Source organism: Mercenaria mercenaria, chromosome 9 (genome assembly GCF_021730395.1).
Source record: "Mercenaria mercenaria strain notata chromosome 9, MADL_Memer_1, whole genome shotgun sequence".
Lineage (NCBI taxonomy): Eukaryota > Metazoa > Mollusca > Bivalvia > Venerida > Veneridae > Mercenaria > Mercenaria mercenaria.
This window is the reverse complement of record NC_069369.1, coordinates 63535419-63560549: the sequence shown is the minus strand read 5'-3', so window position 1 is coordinate 63560549 and position 25131 is coordinate 63535419. Positions and strand designations below refer to the sequence as shown.

At 36.2% G+C, this 25131-nt stretch overlaps 1 protein-coding gene across 6 annotated transcripts in view; it reads right to left on the bottom strand.

Moving 5' to 3' along the window:
* Positions 1-202: 202 nt before the first annotated feature.
* LOC123548045 (protein mono-ADP-ribosyltransferase PARP14-like) overlaps positions 203-25131 on the bottom strand; it is a 29284-nt gene continuing 4355 nt past the window's right edge. For 5 of the 6 annotated variants that reach the window (XM_053551557.1, XM_053551555.1, XM_053551558.1 and 2 more), the window contains exons 3-8: positions 22566-22742; positions 20837-20982; positions 5255-5657; positions 3547-3695; positions 1588-1765; positions 203-911 (exon numbers count right to left, since the gene is read on the bottom strand). In XM_053551557.1, the coding sequence (XP_053407532.1) occupies positions 625-911; positions 1588-1765; positions 3547-3695; positions 5255-5657; positions 20837-20982; positions 22566-22742 (1340 nt within the window). In that variant the 3' untranslated portion in view covers positions 203-624. The remainder of the gene's footprint in view (positions 912-1587; positions 1766-3546; positions 3696-5254; positions 5658-20836; positions 20983-22565; positions 22743-25131) is intronic. The other variant, XM_053551560.1, reaches the window with a different exon arrangement.

Sequence of the window (25131 nt, the reverse complement as noted above, 5' to 3'; positions counted from 1 at the left end):
TCCTTTCTTGTAGCTTATGTATACACGCAAGCTTATATGCATCATCTAAGTGCATATTGCACATAATTGAGTTTAATCTGACCAGAAGTACCACATGCATTTAGTTTATCTGCAGTACCATGAGAGGCATTCGCATAGGATGTGAACTTCTTGCAGGTATACAAATTGTTTTTCATTGTTACATAAAACACAACAAAGTAAATGATTATGTACGTAGATCCAGAAAGGACTTTGGTATTTGCTACGAAACATCCATTCATTGTTTTCAAACATTACGCTACAACTGATATAGACAACAAGCAATCACACCCAGAAGCTAAAGTAAAAGAAAAATACATTTCATCAGTTTCTTAGTTAACACAATGAGAATGACAGGACACATAATTAATCATGTGATTATAATATGCTGGCAGTTTTGTTTTGTGAGCATTCTGAAGCTCATTACGTATTATGCATGAATTACAAACAGCGAACATATTTCATATATCTAACAATTACCGAGATTGGAACGAAGGTGTGCTGACAAAATTAATAGTGTCCTATAACATTATACAATTGACTCTATAAGTGTCAACATTGTTCTGTCTTTGGATCACAGTTGTAACTAAGAGCAAAGCATTAAGACTATCTGTAAGTAATAAGATGTTCCGGGTATGCCTGTGTGTCACTGAAGACGACAAACATGACTGGACTTGCAGTACTGTTGGCGACAGAATCATAGAGAATATGCGGCTTGGATTTATCTATTGCTGGTGGTACTCGCATATCGCTTGATCCAGTGCAATATTTCCCCGTCAATACCAAACACCGATACATCCTCTTGTTTCCGTCACTTCCTTGGGGCGAGTATGTTCCTTGTTCCGAATAGTTTGCATTAACAGCGAAATATACACCTTGGCCTATTGCGGTCGCTGGAAAAAAATGTTTATTTATATTTGAACATAGTAAAACACATATTTACTAGGTTTTAGTTTAAATGAATTAGAGCTATCACTAATGGCGACTAATACCCCCAGACACCGCTTTGACAAAGGGAAAGGGAAATATTATGATTATGAATTTGTACCTTCAAGTAAGACCTTGAACTTGGTGAACTGGGATCTGCACTCCGCAAGTCGTCTTCGTGAGGTTAACAACTGATGTAATGTCTATGAAAATCCTTCAAGTCGTTTTAAAGGAAGGTATAGAGTAAACACCAATTTAAACTTTTTTCATTTTTTGAAGTGTGACATTGTCCCTGGGTTGTGCATTCAGCATATCATCTGGATCTGGATAAGGTTGACAATTGTTACTAACTTTTTGAAAATCCACCCAGCGGTCAAGAAGATACGAAACGGACGTTGGACGGACGGACAAAATGCGTGACTTCAATACAAACGCTATATATGCATTATATCTGGGTTCAAATTAAATGCCTATCTCCTTTTTAACAAAGTGATATGCCGTACAGCTAAAGCGAAATATGAAAAGACCAGTCCATGAAAAATCGGTGGTGGGAAATATAATACAACAAGAAGGTATCCCACCACTCGCGAGTTTAAATAGGTTTTAAGAATCTCCAACGTACAAATGCTCAATTCAGCTTACCATTCTTTCCACAGTAACTTCTGTTGAAACCATGTGAATTGATACTTTGTACGGCATAGTCAGCACTTCCATGCCACAACATTTTTTCATTATCCTTCTTCTTAGGGTTATTTACGTTCATCTCTTTACGCTTGGCTGCGTATTGTGTATATAAAGTTTTATTCTGAATTCTTTCAATCTGAAAAAAAATATTACAAACATCATGTACCTTATATAATTTTGTTTTTATTAGGCACTTATAAGTAAGATAAAATAAAAAAAATAAGGCAACATGATTAATGAGGGACCTCTGTGATCCAGCGGTAAAGGTTTCTGACTTTTTATTCTCTGTCCTTCAGTTCCTACTCAGGCTGTCATACAAGGAGAGGAAACCATTCTGACTTTTAGAAGGTAATCGACGCCTGTTCCTAAAATCATGCCAGGGCGGCAAGTGGTATCTTTATTCGCCGTGAAAAGCCGGAGAGTTGCCATATAATCAAAAGCTGTGTTGCTGTGACTTATACCCAACATAATACAAAACATAAATAGGACACAGGTGCCCCCACTCTTGTCACTATACAAGGTTTTATGACTCAAGGTGTAATATTGACTTAAGAACTTTGTGTGTATCTCTCACGTAGTGAACGGCCAAAACTCTAGTCTAGCCGAACAAAATCCAAAAGAGAATACTTTATGCAAAACTTCATAGGCTATTAAACAATCCTGTAACGTTCTATGACTTTAGGTCAAGTGCATTTTGCCAAACATGCAGCACAGACTTTTATTTTTTGACTAAATCAACGGCTATAACTCTGGTCAAACAAAGTGAAAGAAACAACAAAAACTCAGGTGCACAAATTTACACGCTGGACAATATTCAAACATGATTTCATGATTCTAAAAGTTTTTTTTAAATATATGTAACACAAGCACTGTATGTGTATTTTCACTAAGTCAAGGACCATAACTCAAATCTGGCTAAGTGAAATCCCAAACAGAACACAAGGTTCGCAACTTCACATGCTATATAACAATCCCCTTATGTTTTATGATTCTAGGTAAAACACTTTTTGAGATACAAGCAACACAAACTTTTTATCCCTTTTATGCATGTTTTCAAGAGGTCTAACTGGTTTTGTTTGTTTGTTTGTTTTGGGTTTAATGCCGTTTTTCAACAGTATTTCAGTTATGTAACGGCGGGAAGTTAACCTAACCAGTGTTCCTGGATTCTGTACCAGTACAAACCTGTTCTCCGCAAGTAACTGCCAACTTCCCCACATGAATCAGAGGTGGAGGACTAATGATTTCAGACACAATGTCGTTTATCAAATAGTCACGGAGAACACACGCCCCGCCAGAGGATCGAACTCGCGACCCCGTGATCCGTAGACCGACGCTCTACCTACTGAGCTAAGCGGGCAGGTTGGTCTAATTGGTAATAATCCAGAAGAAAATCCCATGGGCAACTTCACAACTTCATGGCCCTATGTTATATACGTTTTTAGATGTTTATGTCTTTTTATGCATATTCTTTTACTACGTAAATGGGCAATAACTATGTTCCAACTGAGTAATATCTCTAACAAAACCCCAGATGAACAACTTCACATGATAAATACTATTCCTGTGATGCTTCATAGATTGAACTTGGTCTAATACTTTTTGAAATGTATACATGCAGCAAAAACATTTTTACGTCTATTTTAGGCCAAGTCAAGCGCCATTACTCTGGTCTCGATGTGTGAGATCCAAATTAAAATCTCTGGTGCACTGCTTCCATGCTGAATCACAATCCTGTGAGGTTTGATGACTCTGGGTCAAATACTTTTTGAGATGTGAATGATACAACTTTCGGACGGACAAAGGCATTCTAAGTGCCCCCGTCCCGCTCGCCTCCCCCACCCCCGCATTTTGGAGCACAAAAAGCGATATGATGAAAGAGATTGTTTCATGAATGGCAAAACGATTGAAAGTATATACCTTCACGATATTTGGTTCCCTTCCTAATGTTTTTGTAAACTCGGATACCACTTTACTGTACTCGGAATCTGCTTGGTTCAAAGTCACAAGTTTCAAGTTTTCTTTATCTTCCATCGATTGCCAGTGCTTCGGAATATCAAAACTAGCACCTGAAACCAGAAAATGCCGATATTATATCCTACTTCTGAAGAAACAGTTTCTACTCAATTTTAAAGAAATGTCAAATCAGAACTTATCACGATATATGGCTACATAAATCATTTACTCAAACTTGCTTTAATACGGCAAATATGTGCATGTGATTTAGTTTCTCTACGCATGGACACGTGTCAATACAACCTCGATTACATATAAGAACAATGTGTGCGTAACAAAATTTCACCATATTTCTGATACCAGTGATTATAGTGCATCTGCTGCTTATATCACAATATTCAACATACTGCAATGGTCACATAATATTACTCATGACCGTGAAATTTCACTTAAGCCGTTTTTGACAGTCATAACTGTAACATTGCTTATCAACAGTTTACAAAGTAAAAAACCGCTTTTATGACCGCAGTTAGAAATCATTTGCTTGAAGAAGTATCAAACAAGATGGTAATGATGACCCTAGATCGCTCACCTGAGTTATAGAACCAACAGGTCATCAATAGCTCTAAAACTTTATGACCAATTCACATGAGTTTCTAACTTTCAATGTTACCTCTAGAATGTTAACAAGATTTTCCTTTGAACTGGCCTAGCTTTGATTCAACATGACCTAGTTTTGGACTCGTCCTAGAGATCATTAAGACAAACGTTCGGACCAAGTTTCATGAAGATATGGACATAAATGTTGTCTCTATTGTTAACAAACTTTTCCTTTGATTTGATCAGGTGACCTAATTTTTTACCCTACATGGTCATAATTTTTGATCCCACATGGTCATGATACAAACTTGACCAAAAGGTCATCAAGACAATCTCGTGAAGATAGGGTCATAAATGTGCCCTCTAGAGTGTTTACGAACGTTTATTTTATTTAATCGGGTGACCTAGTTTTTTTACCCCACATGACCCAGATTCTAACTTGACCTAGAGGGCATAAAGTCAAACATTCTGACCAATTCGCCCAAGTATCAAACTTAAAATGTGTTGGTCTTTATTGTGTTAACAAGATCTTCCTTGTACCTAGTGGCCTAGCTTTTGACCCCATATTACCAAGTTTCGAACTTGGCCTAAAGATCAACAAGATAAACATTCTCACCAAGGTTCATAAAAATGAAGTCATACATGTGGCTTCTAGAGTGTTAACAAGCTTTTTATTGATTTGACCGAGTGACCTAGTTTTTGACACCACTTGACTCAGATTCAAATGTGACCTACAAGTCATCAAGACAAACATTCTGACTAATTCCCATGAGTTTCAAAGTTAAACTCTGGACCCTATAGTATTAACAAAATTTTCCTTTGATCTAGTCTACTGACCTAGTTTTGACCCCACATAACCCAGTTCCAAACGTGACCTAGAGATTATCAACACAAATATTCAGATTAAGTTTCATAAAGATTGGGTCACAACTGTGGCATCTAGGGACTCAACCAGGCAAATATTGACGGACGACGCACGACGCCGGGCAGTGACAGGTCAAAATAGCTCACATTGATCATGTCGCGCTCAAGTGAGCTAAAACATAACAATAAAATGCTAAGCATTTTTTACCCGCAACAAGATCTCTTCTTATCACAGGAAATTTCGTATTTGGTTGTTTGACGTCATGCACCGTCATATTTCCGAAATCAATCTCGTATTCACCGCCTGAAATGTTCCAGACTTTAACTTGCTTTTGTTTTTGTTTGTATGCAGTTTCTATCTCTAGATTTACACGATCAGGAAATGGTACTTCCTTCTGGTCTTTTAGATGAAGCCATTTAACGATGTTATACATTAATTTGGCTTTACCTTTCATGTAAAACGATTTATCTGCAGATCGTAACTGGCTATGTATAGCATCAAAAACCTCGAGAACATTTGCAACAAGCCCAATCACCACAATGTTTCCGAGATCTGTGTCTACTGTTACGTCAACGTGATTGTTTCTTGCCATGGCTTTAACTTTCTTTATCTGAAAGTTTAGAATTATCAAAACTATAAAAGAACTATATAGATGTACGACAGAATAAAATGAATATGTTTTAAAGCGACAAACGTAATATAATATCAAATTCAATTGTACAATGATACCAGATTCTACTGCACGTTTGGACACAATCCATTTTATTGCCCTATTAGGCCTAAACAGAAATGATTGAATCTGTGTTACTATGCAACAAAAACTTACTAAAAGTAAAGGGGGAGGGGGATACAAAAAGTAGCGTAAATGCAAGGGAAAGGAGAGGGCAATAGGGGGAGTGAAGTGGAGGAAAAACGCTTACAACAAATAAGAAAACATACGCAAGAGATAATACAAGACAGACAAAACAACCAGTTGAAAATAGGGGCACCGCCTTGGAACGGTTAGTAACATATATATAGTAAACTGGGGGTTTTAAACGCGTTTGGGGCATGCCAACCTCACATTTACCCTATTCCCAACAAGTCAGACAAGACAATACTAGTAATTGTAGACAAAAAACAAGACTACATACGTAACACAAAATAAGAGATGGACAATTAATAAAATGTCAACAACAAAGACTATACATGCAGTATAAAATACAAGAGACAGGAAAGAAGTTGAAAACAGGGGCACCGTCTTGGAACGGTCAGTAGCCTACATAAAGGAAACTGGGGGTTTAAACGCGTTTAGGGCATACCAACCTCGCACTTACCCTATTTTCCACAAGTTAAACAACACAATGTAAATAAAATCCCCGCTGAGAAAGGTTCTTACTTTAATGCAAAAATAACAGATAAATAAAGCATACATAAGATTAAGGTAAATTTAAGGTATGATTACACCAAGGAACTCAATTTGTCTGAAGTCAGAGCAACAAGAGCCTAACTTTTAAGGGCACAACTAAGAAAACTGTAAGACAAAAATCAACTCCCTCCGTCCGTTGTATGTAGGATTTAGAAGAAAAGCATCATGGAGTCCCACACTTTATTAGTCATCGCACCATCAAATGGGAAAGCGTAGCCATTAACTGTAGAGGGGTCAATCACTAAATAAGTACTGTGCTTCATGATTTTCGCATCGTATCCTCTTTTGATAAACTTTTTAACCAATTTTACAAATATTTGATTAAAGTAAGGAGTATGTTTTATTTTCCGAATTTTATAAACTACATCTCCATAGTATTCCGGGTGTGTAAGTCCAAGTTTTAAAAAAGTGTTTTAAGAGTCGTATTGTATTTTTCTAACAGTTCCGACGATCTGTAGTAAAATTTACTAAAAGCTTTCCGTAGCTTATGATCACGGTAACCCTGTTGTAACAATTTCTTGGTGATGTGAAGATTTCTGTCATTAAAATCATCTATCTTTGAGCAGGCTCTTGCAAAATGAATAAGCTGTGAAATATAGACACCGTATGAAGTTACTCGAGGGACATCTCCATCAAGATGGGGAAAGTTGACAATTTTAAAATTAAAATCGTCCCTTTTATCATATATTTTCGTTAAATTGTACGATTCCTTTGCAACATAGGACGATGCAGACTTCATGTCAGTTTCCAACCTGTATTGACCCAGAATCATCTTATGACCGCTAAACGCGACGGCTTAATATTTTTCCTCGAATCTGCCCTTGCATTCACATCTAAAGATATAAACTAGAAATATATATATAACAATGGTGAAGTAACTTCTAAAACTGAAATGAAAATTTTGATACATCCAGCAACGGCGTTCAACGTTGTTGAAGATAATGTAGGACTTATCATAACTTAACGAACGCAAACCACGAACAGGATTAAGACAGGACGGTTTATGCATATATACGATGAAAATAACAACCATTCTTATTCTTACACAAATAAGATGGAAATTATAGAACTTTGAGTGTAAACGCGGTTCTTCATAGATTTGACTTAATAATCTACACTTTTACTTCAGATTACCTAATTTGAAATTAGTCTAGAAAATATAAACTTTAAGAAAGAAAACATTCTTACCAGGGGCCACTATCTCGAAAACTTATTCGTATCGTAAGTTGAGGTATGATTTACGATAAACCTAAGGTAAGACTAAGGTAGCGTTATTCAGCTATCTCCAAACACCTCTTAACGCCCTCGTAAAGGGTTCGTTACTTAAGGTATTGTTAGTTAGTTACGATATCGTAAGTCGTGGATAATCCACAAGCTGTCTGTTGCTAAACATCATAGGAAATATATCCACATTAAGTGCATTTTATCCCTTGCCAACGTTATAATACCTACTAAAAAGTATTTACATTACATCAGACTTTATTCCGTAATAAGATAAAAACAATTGTCTAATATTTATTCAGCGATGTTTGTACGGAATGTACGGTATTACTTTCGGTGTTAAGTCATACCGGTATTTTTTTAGACTAGGGTATTTAAAGAACAAATTTCATACATAATTGTATTCAAAAAACCTTTCTACTAAACATTTTTTAAACGGTATCGACTTTGCCTTAAGTTTTCCAACGTCTGCACAGGAGTGTTGTCAAAACAATCTACTGCACCGATAAGGCAAAGAAAACTGTCGGAATTTGCAATAAACAATGTCAAACTTTTGATGAGAAGTAGAGTTTACGCCTTTTCCTGTGATAAAAATTAGTCAGCTAACTGCATTAGTATCCCTGGGTTCCTTACAATTCTTAAGCGTTTCTCCACTAATGCTTGGCAACTCCTCCCCATAAGTCAAAGGTGGAGAATGAATGACCCTAGATATATTGTCTGTAGCCAACAAACACGGGGAACAAGAACGCCTCGCCCGGTATTCGAACCTACTTTGAGATCTTGTGTGTTCTATGTATTATGCTAGCTGAGCGGGGATCTGCGTGCAGCGTTCAGTTATCACATGTTTGACGTCGTGGGAGTATAATAAAGAAATAAAATAGAAATGATAATAGATCAGTTGTTTATAGTATAGGAGACGTTGGTCAAACTGACTTGTTTATAATAGTTAAAGGAAGTAGATATTCTAATGATAAAAATAATATTTCATTTGTGACTTTCCACATTAATTTTATTTGACTCGTTGAATAAAATTGATAGAATGCTCGGCACAGCCTCGCATTTTATCATTTTATTCAACTCGTTTAATAAATTCAATATGGAAAGACACTCCTGTAATATCCTCTATATATCTTTAATCTATATAGACGTTTCAGCCTGTTCTTTATCTTGTTACTTTCTCAGGAGGCGATTCTTATTGTGAAGTTTTTACTGTCAAAAGTGATTCTTTGTAACTATACATATATACAAAAAAAATGTATACATAAATATAGTTTTGCACAATGCAATTCCTTTCATTATTGGTCAGTTCAGAAAACAGTGACGGAAACTTAATTCAGTCTCATCAGTTATAACAGTTCACGGGCTAAATGTCTAAGATTGTAGTAGTTCTACATGTATGATAGGAAATTTCAACTACATGTATATCTGTGATATAGACGCAACGTGTTTCGTACTGCTCTAAAGCTTTATAATGTTTGCGTGTTTTCCCAACATCATTTGATGAATAGAAACCGCCAGTGAATATATACAGCAGTAACAGTGGTAATACCAAGTTTTCATCAATTTGCCTGAAATACTTTTTAACTAGGGGCGTCCCAAGGTTAGAGTGTGCATTTTCGACTCCCTCGGGGGTCATAACTCTGGAAATAGGGGGCGGAGACAAACGAAAGAATAGGAGGTGCACAATTTCATATCACGATAAAGACTCATGCAAGGTTTCATCAATTTATATAAAACACTTTGAGCGAGGAGTGTCACAAGGTGAAAATGTGCATTTTTGACTATCTCAGGGGCCATATGGGCCACTATCTCGAAGGTACCTTAAGTCCTGAAATGTTCGTAAAGGTTCGTAAGGTATTCGTAGCAGACATTTTCTCTATCTCGAAAGCCTCGTTATTAACGACACTTCGTAAATGCCCTCTTAAGTTGTGGCTGAAAATCCACCACTTAGCGTTCTCGTAGCGTATACAAACTTACATTTTCGACCTATCTGAAGATAAATATGTTTGTTTCTTATTGTACCACGCTGAAAGTAGCGGAAATATATTTATTGAAGTTGTCTTTCTATCTGATCGTGTCAACAAACATGAATTTATTTCGTATAGATCGATAAATTTAGTGCTTTTAATCTGTTTTATAGATCAAAACGCACAGGTTTTGTGCCTCCACAACAGATTGGAGGGGGCATATAGATTTGGTATTGTGCGTCCTGTCGTCCGTCCGTCCGTGGGTCTGTCCGTCGGAATTTTGTGACGCTCCTAGCTCAAAAAGTATTTGATATGAGTAGATGAAATATTGCATAAGATTTTATCATGATATGAACTTGCGCACCTATTTTTCGCCTGGTTCTGCCCCATATTTTAAGAGTTATGGCCCCTGAAATAGTCAAAAATGCACATTTTCACCTTGTGACGCTCCTCGCTCTAAAAGTGTTTCATATAAAATGATTGATGAAACCTTGAATGAGTCTTTTTCATGATATGAAATTGCGCAGATCCTATTTTTCGTCTGTCTCCACCCCATATTTTCAGAGTCTTGACCCCTGAGAGAGTCGAAAATGTGCACTTTCACCTTGTGACGCGCCTCGTTCAAAAAGTATTTCATATAAATTGATGAAATCTTGGCTTTTACCACAGTTACTGCTGTATATATTCACTGGCGGATTTTATTCATCAAATGGTGTTGGAAAAAATACAAACATTATAAAGCTTTAGAACAGTACGAAACACGTTGCGTTTATATCACAGATATACATGTACTTGATATTTCCTATCATACAAATACTGGTATCTTAGACATTAAGCCCATAAACTGTAATAACTGGTGAGACTGAATTATGTTTCAGAGTCGCGGTGTACTGAACTGACCAATAATGAAAGGAATTGCATTGTGCAAGACTATATATGTATAGTTACAAAGAACCACTTCTCTCCGATCAACATGAACTTATTTTTTGACGGTAAATATTTCACAATAAGAGTCGCCACCTGAGAAAGTAACAAGACTAAAAACAGGCTGAAACGTCTGATATAGATTAAAGATATATAGAGGATATTACATAAATGTCTTTTCTTATTGAATTTATTAAACGAGTTGAATAAAATCAATGTGGAAAGCCACAGGTGAAATATTCTTTTTATCACATCTTAGCTTTTCCTGTCGAAACATTAAAATTTCTACTTTCTTTAACTATTATAAACAAGTCAACTTTACCAACGTCTCCTATACTATAAACGATGCCAAAGCTTTATTACTCTAGTGTAATGGCTTTATTATCACGGTGTATGATCAATCCTAAATTGTTGGTACAAAACTTGCGGTGCCTTCACTTTTTGGTATAAGCAACGAACTTTTACGTACAAAAAATGTAAACACGCTATGGAGCAGGAGGCAAGTACGTGGAAAAATACGACTTTAGAGACGTAAGTTGATTTTACTGATGTTATCACGGAACATAAGTAACTTCCAAGCTTCCACCTGCACGATAACAAAATGAAAAGCTTTAGCAGTTTTCGCCAAATAAACGTTACAGTTTGAGTACTGCTGTAAAAATGCAGCAAATGGAAATCGTTTATTGCATTTCTTTTAAAGATTTGTGATGTTTTGAGCATAGTTTTTTACAAATATATTTAATTTTTATCCATAGAAACAGTAAAAGAAAATAAACCAATTTTTTGAATCAATTTCTACTCTTAAAAAAACGATTTCATCAAAATATATAGCACCGATATTTTACGTATAACACTGAACTGAGGCACCTCCGTTATTTATCAAAACTTTAATGTAATATTTAGCAACTATATTTTTAATCGCCGCTTTCGACATAAATCCATTATACGAGTGTATATGGGACGTTTCTTTGAGCATAGTTTTAGGGAGGGACTAGACCCCTATTCTCAGTAACAAATTGCTTTCTCGCATAAAGATTAAGATCGGTATCGAGACGGGAACCAAAGTCAGCGATCTTACCTTTACCACTACACCACCGAAGTGCCTACTTTCTTACATAAAGGAATGTGGTCAGTAGCGGAGCTCGAACCCACGACCCTTCATCAGTGAGAGGTTTCAGAGAATACAAATTTGTCTATATATGTATTCCCTAGATTCTACACCACGGACCCGGCCCGTACATAAATGAAGTAGATTTTGAAAACGGGTTCCCTTAAATGCCTTTCAAAGCCATTTGCACGTGAAAATACCGTTATAATAACTACAGTTATTGTCAGCAGTGGACGTTGAGAATTTGAGGCCCGTCTGGTAAACTGCCATTAACTCTGTCATACATATGTAGATAAATTTATATTTTGCTACATTTAATTGCATGCACACATTCTACCTTAAACGACTGCTACCTGGATTTCTGACCAGTACTCGCGTTGAAGGAAGGGATTGTGAAAATCACAGTCAAATTATGCTTACGGGATTCGAACCCGCGACCTCCGAGTATAGAGTCCAACCAACCCTATACCAATGCGCATCCACGCTACTCCGGACATTTTCAAACATGAACTGCAATTTCCATTTTTGTTTAACGCCCGGGGGTCATAAATTAGCCTTACCATGATTCAATTAACACTGTTGTCATGTCGCAGTGGTAAACTTGTAGAACGTAACCTCTCACCTGATGACTACACGGTCTATCCTATGGTTTTTATTTTCTCTGATCTTTCTACAGTAAAGAAATCAGAGAAAAAAGGTGTCTCATAGTCCAAAATTTGACTGGCCCTTTCAATAGGGGCGACACTATAACCTTATACAAAGATTAAAAACTGGCACACGCATGTTTTGACAATTAGGCCTATATGCCGAAGGATAAAGGAAGGATTTCTTTTTCAGCCAGAAACAGACAGCCCTCACATATACCTCCCAAAATTAATGTTTCCTAAGCTCTGGGACGAAATATTTGTGATACAATATAGGTGCCTTTATACAAAAAATATAGTTGACTTACTAATAACTAAATATTGCAAGATTTTTGCATTTGCGAGAAGTTATTACCGCTATTTTTATATGTAAACAGTATTCTAATATTAAACACCATATAATTAAACATCCGAACAATACCAAAATACCAGGATTCGTATTTTAAATGCATTTTCAACACACATGTCACCTTCCTCTACTATGACATGAAACTGAAAACACATTTTATTTCATACATCGGATACAAAATTTGGCAAAATACTGGGTTGATTACATTTTTACATCTTCGATTTGTTCCGTAAAATCATCCAAGTTATGAAATAAAGACAAATCTAAGATAAAGGGATGATAAATAAGGTCACTAGATTTCCGACTTGCAATGTTTATCCAAGTCTAATAGGAAAAGTTAGGTGCTTGTACACACCAGTGAGCTGAAGACGCGACTTTTGTACCAACAATATAGGATTGATCATACACCGTGATTATACTCTAGCGAAGTCAAACATGTGATAATTTGATTTTTAAAATTGAATGCTACACGCAGATTCCCGCTCAGCTAGCATAATACATAGAACACAAACGATCTCAAAGTAGGTTCGAATACCTGGCGAGGCGTTCTTGTTCTCCGTGATTATTGTCTAAAGACAATATATCTAAGGTCAATCATTCTCCACCTCTGACTTATGAGGGGGAGTTGCCAGGCATTTGTGGAGAACAGCTTAAGACTTATAAGGAACCCAGGGATATTAATAAAGTTATCTGACTAATTTTATCACAGAAAAAGGTGTGAAACTCTACTTTCTCATCAAAAGTTTGACACTCCGACAGTATTCCTTGCCTTATCGGTACAGTAGATTGTTTCGACAACATTCCTGTGCAGATGTTGGGTATTTTAAGGCAAAGTCGATATAGTTGAAAAGATGTTTAGTAAAAACGTTCTTTGAATACAATTATGTATGAATTTCAAATTAGTTCTTTGAATACCCTAGTCTAAAATAATACCGTACATTCCTTACAAAACTGGGTATATGAGATCAAACGTTTAGAGTTTAAGTTGCGCGTAAAGCTAATAGGCATCTCTAACATTTTAGAAGTCATCGCCGAATAAATATGAGACGATTGTTTTTTGTTGTTTTTTTTTTTTTTGTTTTTCTTTTTGTTTTTTTTTTTTTTCATTTTTTTTTTTTTTTTTTTGATAACGGAATAAAGTCTGATGATATGTAAAATTTAATACATATTTCCCATGATGTTCAGCAACAAGCAGCTTGTGGGCTATCAGATACAGGTGCAGTTGGTCGAAAATGACGTCACTAATGGATAATCCACGACTTACGATATCGTAACTAACTAACCATACCTGAAGTTACGAACGCTTAACGAGGGCGTTAAGAGGTGTTTGGAGATAGCTGAATAACGCTACTTTAGTCTTACCTAAGGTTTATCGTAAATCATACCTTAACTTACGATACGAATCAGTTTTCGAATTAGTGGCCCCAGAACTCTGGAAATATGGGGCAGAACCAGGCGAAAAATAAGAGATGCGCAAGTTCATATCAAGAAAAAGACTCTTGCAAGATTTTATCTATTCGTATCAGATACTTTTTGAACTAGGCGCGTCACAAAATTCCGACGGACAGACCCATGGACGGACAGACTACAGGACGCACAATACCAAATCTATATGACCCCTCCACTCTGTTTTGGAGGCACAAAACCTGTGCGTTTTCATATATAAAAACGGGTTAAATGCATTAAATTTATCGATCTATACGAAACAAATTCATGTTCGTTGACACGACCGGATGAAAAGACATCTTCAATAAATATATTTCCGCTAGTTTCAGTGTGGTATAATAAGGAACAAACAGATTCATCTTCAGATAGGTCGAAAAATGTAAGTTTTTATAAGTTACGAGAACGCTAAGGGGTGGATTTTTCAGCCACAACTTACAAGGACATTTACGAAGTGTCGTAAATAACGAGGCTTTCGAGATAGAGGAAATATCTGCTACGAACACCTTACTAACCCTTTACGAACATCTTAGGACTTAAGGTACCTTTGAGATAGTGGCCCAAGTTTTATATAGATCAAACAGGAAATACGCCCAATAAATTGTTAAGATTGTTTTCCTATGATCTGACCTAAAACCTAGTGTTTAACTCTAGAATATCCAGATTCAAACTTGACACTAATTTTGTGAATACAAACATTCTCCAAATGGTTCATACAGATAAGGTAGAAAATAATTATGTCCTCGAAAGTGTTAACAGTGTTTTTTTTTTCTATAATTTGACTTTTTTAAGATTTTTAACCCCAGATAACCCGGTACATTTTATATAGTTTGATCCACAGAAAACATGGTTTCAAGAAAATAAACAAGATTTTTTCACAATTTGACCTTAGGCTTATGAATTGTTTTTAACCCGAGATAAGCCAGTTTCAACTTGGCTTACAGTTTATAAAGTCAGGTTTTATATAATAGCTAAAAAGCGAATAGCACGACCTGTAGGGTTTAAACAAGGTTTTTGTATGATTTGGCTTAGTGATTTACAATGTAAGATACTGAAGATGATTGGTTATGATGAATTATGATAATGATTGTCACAGTTGATGAATGATGAAGAAGAATGCTGATTGTTATGAATGATGTTACTGTTGATGAACGATGATGATCGATGATAATGATGTTGAATGATGATGAACGATGATGATAAAAAAGATGACGAACCATGATGATGAATGATGTTGATGAATGACTATGAACGCTACTGATGAAATAAGATGATAATGAATAACAGCAACGTAAAATGGTGATAATGGCAATTGGTGAAGACGAAAGCTGATGAAGCTATCTACCCTCGAGTAACCTCAAATCGTGATACCCTCAATTGCGTGATACCGGAAATGTTTACATGTAGCTCGCGTTTTGTTTTGTTTTCTGACGTCATAGCCCGGAAGCTAACTTGCGAAACGTTAAGTCAGCTTCTGCACACAAAAATGCTCCGTATAACATTTGGAGGCGTAATAAATCCGTTTTACTTCCCATTCTCATACTATGTGAAATAATACAAAAATGTTAATGCAATAATGTACCTTACTCCTTTCATTCAGTTTTTTTTTGTTATACCTCAATGTTTCCCTAAAATGAAAGGTTGCAGCCGACTGTTTACATTTTTGATAAGATGTTCACGGCCTTAGTAGACTGGTTCCATAGCTTCAATTAATTTTACGAAATGAAGAGAAACGGCATTTTCTTATATAGTCGGATATATATTATATATTGCTTGTTAATAAGAAGGTCGTGGTCATTTGTTTTAGTTAAAGCATGCTATCAATACACAGCCAACGGTCATATTCATTGGTATATAATTTGTTTATTGTAAAACTGTAGGTTTATAGTAGCCCACCTCCAGCAAAACACAAATACAGGCAGTATTCTCCGACTATCCTTACAAAGGCCTACGAGAATGTTAAGGATGGGGATCTTTCAGTGCGGAGGTCATCGAAAGTGTTTAATGTGCCAAATTGAATGCAAACCCTTAGAGATCGTGTATCAGGACACGTGGACCAGGAAACTATTTATATACAATTTAAAAATAAGTAAAACAAATATTGTTTAAATCAAATGTAACGAATCATGCCAATTTGTTATGACAGGTTTGTGATTTATTCTTGATACGATATATTCCTAGGTCAGGACAAGAACCCTTGTTTGCTGAGTTAGTGGAGGCCAGACTTGTTGAGCACATAAATGATATGGCTATGGTTCGGTATCTTTACACAAGGGCCGAGTTGATAAATGTAACTTCTGAATTTGAATCATGCCTTGGTAGGAGAGACAGAGCCAAACCCTTGTCTTATAGGTGGTTTTATGGGTTCCTGGGTCGGTGGCCCCAGCTTAAAGTTCAACGACCCAATACAGTATCTGCTCTGTGGGAATGCCCCCGGACAGCAGATACCGCCATACTTTGTATTCGCAGGTAAGAATTTTCAGGTTATTCTCCCACTGTATGTACTTTCCTTTTCAAATCATATATAAATAGATTTCTTAAATATTTCAGGTGCAATAATGAGGTAAGAGCTATTGGAGGGTGCATCACCAGGTGCGCGAACGACAGTTTCTAAGACTGGTTGGTCCAATGGGGAGGTGTTCAAAAACTATTTAGAGACACACTTCATCTATTATGCTAATGGAAAACGTCTATTGTTGTTACCTTATGATGAGCATCGCTCACAAATATTACGCAGTATTATTGACTGGGCTACTGAGTATGATATTATGTAGTACGTTTTGCCTCCACACACTTCACACATATTGCAGCCTATGGACGTTAGGTGTTTTGGGCCTTTTTCTAAGATTTACAGTAATGAATGTGGAAATTTCAAAGGGAAACTGGCAAAATTGCTGACAGGTACAGTGTATGTATGATTGCATGTAAGGCAAATGCTACTGCAGTTTCCGTGAACATTTTAAAGGGTGCTTTCAAGAAATCGGTTATTCATCCGTTTTGCCACGACTCTGTTGATACTGATCTTTTTGAAACAAACAAAAGCAGATCAGAACTTCAGTCTGCTTTCACTGAAGAGTTATGTCAGTCTATAGCTCCTGCTCATAATCAGCCCGAGTAGAATTTGGATGAAACTATTCCATATGTTGATGAGAAATTTGTTGCTGTTCCGCTGGCAGAAGCTAGTGAGACTGAAAGGAACAGCACTAAAAATTCTGTTCTCTTAAAATCTGATGTACCAGCTGATGATACAATTACCTCTGTTTTAAAGAAACAAAGACCACCATTTAAGACAGAGCGAAGGTATTTCAGTAAAATAATTGCTGGTAAGGCAAAAACTGAGCCTGAAACAAGCAGAAAGGTAAAGGAGTATTTAGATGTTATGTCTACTCCCAAGAAATCAAAAGCTGTCCCAGTTAAGAATAAATTGCCTTCATTCAATACCCCTGTCCGAGTAGAACAGTCTGTTAAAAAGGCAGCCAGCCCCTGTCTCAAAATTCCAGTAGTCTGTAGTTATTTGAATGCACCAGGTCAGTCAGCTTCAGGTACCTAAAAGGCTGTCGGTCCTATAGATTTGAACACGCCTTTGCAGTCTGAAGATGATTTTGATGGTGATGAGGACGATGGAAAATGAAAATGTTGTATGTGTGGTAAATAACAGCCAGCAAAGCTTGCAAACTGTCCTGGTATAGTGTTTGTAAAATGGGCCCAATGTGACATTTGTAAACACTGAAAGCGCTTGATTTATTGCTCGAGTGTTAGGATGGTTAGAAGGGGTGATATTTTCATGTCTCAACACTGTGTGTAAAACTGTTAATTTGAGTATATGCTAGTGAAATCATGACAATCATGACAATACATGTGTCAAAAATGATAGGAAACTAATAAATTTTTAGGGTCTGTTATTGCAGTACCTTTCATTCCGTTTAATTTAACCATTTCGTAAAGGTAACTAAAACTGGTATACCAGTCCAAATGGAAGTCTGTTTCCGGTTGATGTTTTTAGAATAGCAGCGCCCATCAGTTAGCAACATAAGATAGTTTTAACCTTGTTTGAATGAAATAATGTAAGTTTTTCGCTTTATTTCTGAGTAAGATATTTTTGTATATACAATTATTACTCATGAAATCGCGCGCTGTTTCCTTACCATAACGGAAACTGGTTACTCAAAGGTAATATCAAATGATTCAACAACGTAGTACCAAATAGTTTGGAATCGGTTTAAAGTTGCCCGTGAAATGCATCACTGAATTCACACAGTTTCGGATTGCTGGGTCAATTGGCACATAACAGCTAGGAATACAACTGTGACCGTTCAGAAAATCAATGCTTTTCAACAGCAAACAGAAAAGAAATGAAATATCTATGAATTAAATTAGTAATGATACAATAACCTATCACTGAAAATAGCATTGTTTTATGACTTGTCAAATGCATTTCGAACATACAAATAATTTTCATTAGCCGAAATGCCCCTCGGGCGATAACTACATCGGGTGCTTAATGATGGCATGAATAAATATCATTCATATTATTATAATACTTTCTACTGTACTGCTTTGAATTAACCATTAGTATTTCGAAGAAGGTGAAGTTAATCAAGACAAGACATTAAAAGCACTTAAAAGAATAAGATTTATCAGTCGCTCATAAATTATGTTGAATGCACTACGTGATGACACACTAAATAATAATTTGTTTGATTTCAAACAGCAAGCTCAAAACATGGTTTTAACTGTCTACTAAGTAAATCTGCCGGTGTAACGTCAGTTCCTGCTCATGCTCGGCCATCGGGTTCAATCCCCGGTCAGGTCATGACGGATATCATCGGTCAAGACACGTGAATCAGCACGTGCCACCCAACAGCTGGCTCTATATATGACGTACATTTCTATTGTATAGGAGTTATTAATGTCACAAAGTTATTCGGGTTTTTTTTTTATTTAACTACAACTTTCCAAAAGCTAAAAATAAAGATAATTTAATCTGTTTTATTATTATTATTATTATTATACCAGATTTATATAGCGCCCTTTTCATGATAAGCACGTTCAAAGGCGCTTTACAGCAACTGCAGCCACACAGGGCGCGAAATCATCCTCTACTAGTACAGACACAGAGCGATCTGACCAGAGGGACAGAGTGAGATAAAGCCCCCAGAACAGACAAAGAGATTTTTTTTTCAGATACAGACGTGTCCGGCTAACTTAGCCTAGCTCTTTTCGAATAGACAGTCTGGTTCTTTAACGTGCCCGGTGTATAGCACCGATACACGCGAAGCCGTCTTTCCTGGGAAGAACCAGTACAGGCCTCCAGTTAGGTGGGAGACACTGAAGAGCATCTAAGAAATTTCCATTGCCTGGACCTGGATTCGAACCCCGGACCTTTGGATTGACAGTCAAGCGTGTTACCACTAGACCACCGGCCCACCTTTTTGTAGGATGTGTTACGAAATAGAAATATTTCTGCGATTTATTTTTGAAACATTAGATGGATATAGTTATGATGTAGGTACACTATAAGATTTTAGATTCTACTTACATGTTTAAACTCGATTACGGAACATGTTCTTTCAATTTATATTAATCGCTCTTGAGACAACACTCCTGATTGAATTAATCCCTTACCAGAGAGCTAACAATTTTCATTTGTTGTGAGGATGGAATATTTTCCGATGGCCTGCAAGGTAGGACAATTTGCCAGGGAAAGTACACAAAAATTACAAACGACACTGCACATATTCTTGTACAGCAAGCTTAACAACAATCAAATCAAGATTTAGAGTGTAATATTAGGATAATTCCTGATTTTTGTTAGCTGTTGGACAACAACGCTAGCGATCAGGATTCGATTCTCGGTCGCAGTTGATAATCCACTAGTATTTAGTTCTGGGCGAGTAAAATCAACTGGTTTCCAGTAGTATCTGCTTAGACTGCATTTTGTAGGGATAATACACGTTTTATATTGTTTATAAACGTCTGCAGAAACCCACGGGAATGTTTGTGACCGAGACCGAAGGTAGAGGTCACAAAGATATCCCAAGGGCTTATGCAGACATTAATACACAAAACAAACGAACATAACACAACGACTAAATGTATTGTTTTCATATGTGATGACTTTACGATTTCGGTATAGTTTTGATTCCCATTCTGTTGCTCTTGGAAACGGTAAACATGTGATAAATATCCATAAGCGGGACCCATGTACCAAGCATGTACTGAAGGTTTATAAACGACTTTTTTATTTCCCGTTATTACAAACATGACATTACGAATAATTTTGCATATTAACTAAACATTTGGTAAGCAGGAACACAATAACTTTACATTCACGTTTTGGGTTGGTAACTGATACAGTGAAACATACAAAAAAGAGGTTATTATGAAAGAAACAAGACACTGATACCAGATTGATTTCCGTCTACGCAAGGATATATCTCCGTCCCTTGAAAAGCATTTCCAAAATAAGAAAAGACATGTATTAACAGCACATGACTTGTCTTGTTTGTATACGATTGTTCTCCAGATGATACATGGGCGTATCCAGTGAAAAAAGAAGTATTTTATGCAAGAATGGGAGTTAATATGATACCTGCTCAACTGTAGAGAAATTGTTTCATACATTCCTGGTGGAGACTTTTGTCAAGCACCCTACGCTTAATAAGAATTTTTTACCTTCACACAAAGGAAATGAAGTGGTTTAACGTATAATTGGATTCACTTACATCAATGAAACTCAATCTGTGTATCCCTTGATCTTCTAATATCTTCACCATCCATTCCTTTTCGACAGTGCGTTCTATGTTTCGTATAGCTGCCTCTACCTTTACTTTATTCTCGGCATATATGGTAATTGTGCACGAGTCTTCATCTGTAAGATGTGATAGGGTATGCAAAATCCGTTCGATGGCTTACTTACATGAAAATATGATATTGCATATAGAGAGAAAGGTGCTTTTTCCACTGAAATGTGAATTAACAACCAACCTGTTTACAATGCTAACAACATGATTTCAACTAACTCTTTTGTTAATTGATATGCCCTTTCTTATTTTCTATCCGAATTTCATATACCCACCTACCCGTGCTAAACTTAAGCATTAGAATGACACGTCTTTTGTATCATACTATTGTTTATGTCTGTAGAGTTCAATTGTATTGAACCAGTTTGTACAAGTCAAAATTAACAATACCGTATTACAGTAAAGTGATATTCAAGAACATAAAGGTTTTAAGACAGTAAATTAAACTGAGAAAGGAGAAGACGGGCGATAATCTGATTTTGTGCCCCGCCACAACCGCAATATATTGTTTTTATTTTTGGGGGAATAGCGGGTCGTCCGTGCGTGCGTCCGTCCGTCTGTCCGAAGAAACGAACGGAATTTTTTAGGGTACTGATGTAAATCGGTAACGGAAAATCTATTATTCCCTATTGCTAACTTGGTACTTTATGTCGCTTGTTGTGTACCTAATAAAAAACGAAATACATACGACAATAAATTTCCTTCGTAAGAACGTCCGTCTGACTTCGTGCCGTGCATATCTCAAAAGGTATTTGACCTAGTCATTGAAAATCTTAACATCATGGGATTGTTATACAGCACGTGAAATTGTATACCTGGGAGTATGTTTATGATTTCACTCAGTAACAGTTATGACCATTAACATTCAAAAATACATCAAGGGCCTAAAGCCTAAAACAACTGTATCGAATGTTTCTCAAAAAGTTTATGATCTAGATTCATGAACCATTATTGGCTTGTAATTCAGCGTGGACTTTGCGATTTCTTTAGGATTTCACTCAGCAGAACCAGAGTTATGACTATTGACTTAGTCAAAAATATGCATATATCGACTAATGGTCTGTGTTGCATGTATGTAAAGAAGTATCTAACCTACAGTCACGAAAACTTCTAGGAATATCATTCAGTGTATTGAGTTTGGTCCGCAAGACCAAGGTTATGGCCCTTGGTACATCCAAATAATATGCATGAATGACATAAAAGATTGTGTTGCATTCATCTTTAAAATATTTGACATAGAGTCATGCAATTTTATAGGAATGTAGTTAAGCATGTTATGGACCTGTGCTTATATGGGACTTACTTCTTCCCACTCCTACCTCACCCTATCCCCACCTCCAACCCGCCCCTCCAAAACAAATTGTTTTACTTTAAACAAATTTCAGGTTATTTTATCTTGACTTTCATCGTTTGTGTCCATAACCAGCCCCTCCCCCGAAGATTCGCGACCACTACGAAAGGCAATATAAAAGTTAACTTAGTCTTGCATTTTAGCAAGTAACATAAAATCGTACAGTGTCAGTAAGTGTGGGAGTAAATGTCCTATAGACACACATCTAGTTTTATATGATATTCTTAAGCCCAATCAAAGCCCCATTCAAACTACGCACTGAAACAATGAAGAAACTGTAAACGAGAAAAACACGCTTACCTGTCTCCAATTTTCCAGAAAATTCAATTACACAGGGTGTGTTCAACTCTACTTTCTTCCTGCAGTCTTTTCCATGACTACACTCAAAGTATTTTTTGACTTTAGGATGTGTAATTCTGTGCGTTTTAGAGTAAATATCTGCTACCAGCATCGTCGTTTCTGATTTCTTATGACGTTCTTAAAACAATATATTATAGTTTATATTAGTGTGACAAGTGATTCTCAAATAAACTAATTTTAGTAAAACAAAGTTGTCCCTGCAAAAAACTAGAGCCTGTAGTAAGCATAAAACTCTCCTTTAAACACCGTCAGAAGTCCTTGACACTTCCTTATAAATCACTGTATTCAATATGTTTTGGAACATTTGCTTTTACTGTCGTTGTATACATATACATTGCTACTATGTCATTTTGTAATCTGCATTGGACATGCCCTTTATATTAAATTATAGTCTATATAAAGACTGCATCTTGCATCTCTTCCAGAAAAAGACGATACAAATATTTCATCCATTCAATTTGTAAACAAGAGGGTCATGATGACCCTGGATCTCACACCCGAGTCGGTAGGTCAAATTTACGGTCACTGAATGTAGTTTTAAGATCGGTGTGCAAACCTGTACATGTCATTCAAATTTCAAGACTGTATCTTACAAAACAAGGAAGTAGGTCAGTAGGTCACATTCATGATCACTGAAATTCAGTTTTAAGATCAGTCTGCAAAACTGTAAATGTCATCCAAATTTAAGGCTGTATCTTAAAAAAAAAAAAACAGTAAGTCAGTAGGTCACATTCCATATGACCCAGATTCGAACTTGACTTAAAGATCAACATTAACATTCTGACCATATTTCGTATAGATATTGCCAAAAATGTGACCTCTAAAGTGTTAACTAGCTATTAATTTTATTTAAGCTGTTGACCTAGTTTCTGACCCCACCTGACCCAGATTTGAACTTAATCTATAGATCATCAAGATAAACATTCTGACAAAGTGTCAGTAAGATATGGTCATAAATGTGGCCTCTAGAGTGTTAACTAGCGTTTCTTTTGATTTGATCTTGTGACCTAGTTTTTGACCCCAGAAAACCAAGATTCAAATTTGACTTAAAAAATCAAAATTAACATTTTCATAAAGTTTCATAAAGATACATAATAAATGTAGCATTTAGAGTGTTAACAATGATTTCCTTTGATTTGACCTGGTGCCCTAGCTTTTGAACCCACCCGATCCAGATTTAAACTTGACCTTATGATTATCAAGGTTAATATTCTGATCAAGATTGTAGCCTCTAGGGTGTTAACTAGCTTTTCTTTTGACTTGACCTGGTGACCTAGTTTTTGAACCCAGATGACCCAATATCAAATTTGTCCACGGGTTTGTTAAGAGTAACATTCTGACCGAGTTTCATTAAGATTGGACAAAAATTGTGAGTGTTAACAGTCCAATTGTTGACGACGTCGACGGACGACGAACACAGGGCGATCACAATAGCTCACACTGAGCCCGAAGGGGGAAAAGCTGTCCGTGACATAAGTGATATTACAAAAATAATTATACATAAATTCACTAGCTGTGTCCTCAACTGTTAGAATTATATAAAGGCGATTATAAATAATTAAACGATCGAAAACATTCTAGCCATATTTAGAAATTAAACACGCAACAGTGTAATTAAAATAATGTCACTGCTTTTCTTAAAATTGTTTCTGTTTTGTTGTGTCTATTTTTCGTTTTAGGCGAAATTGCGCAGAGCAGTCAGTGGTCTGTTACTTGTTACATCATAGAAGCTGAAAAATGCTCGATTATAACAACTTACAGACCAACAAAAAGCACCGCGAATCTGCCTGTAGCAAACATCCCAAGTGCTTTGAATATTGTTCTACTTCCAACTTTGAAGGCTCTTAATGCCTTTGTTTAAAATGTGGCTGCCACAGTTTCCATTATGAACATAAAATATACTAATTTCTTCTTACATATTGTTTTCCCTGATAATTGTCAAAGGTTGGAACATTGGTGAACGCAGTAGAAAGATTTATTGAATCTATTGTTTTGATTACCTCCATTTTTGGCTCAAACCGTAAATGAACATGTGCAGTATTAAAAGTAGCCCATCTAATTGGACAGCTATGTCATCTGTTTTTAACCTTACGGAACTTTAAATTGAGTAAATATTGTTTGTTTGCATAATTATATTACATCCTTGTACAGTATATCGATAAACAAGCATCTTGTCATACACTCACAATATAATTTACCTATTTTAAAGACATGACCGAATATCAAAATGCTAAGAACTCGCAAGGAATACATCTTTCTAGCACTAGGTAGACCGTGTGTTAATTTCTATGAAATTAAAAATAACAACTTTGAACAACTTAGACAATTTCACCAGAAGCTATACGATTGTTAAATTTAATCAGCCATTCAACAGCTTCTTAACACAAATTTTATTACCTAGCAGGAACGTCTGATGGAATATTTAGGACACACGCATATATATTTAAGACTTAGCTGACCCGAGCCCTCGATATAAGTTGTCGTGTACTTTGGATAAGATGTCAAG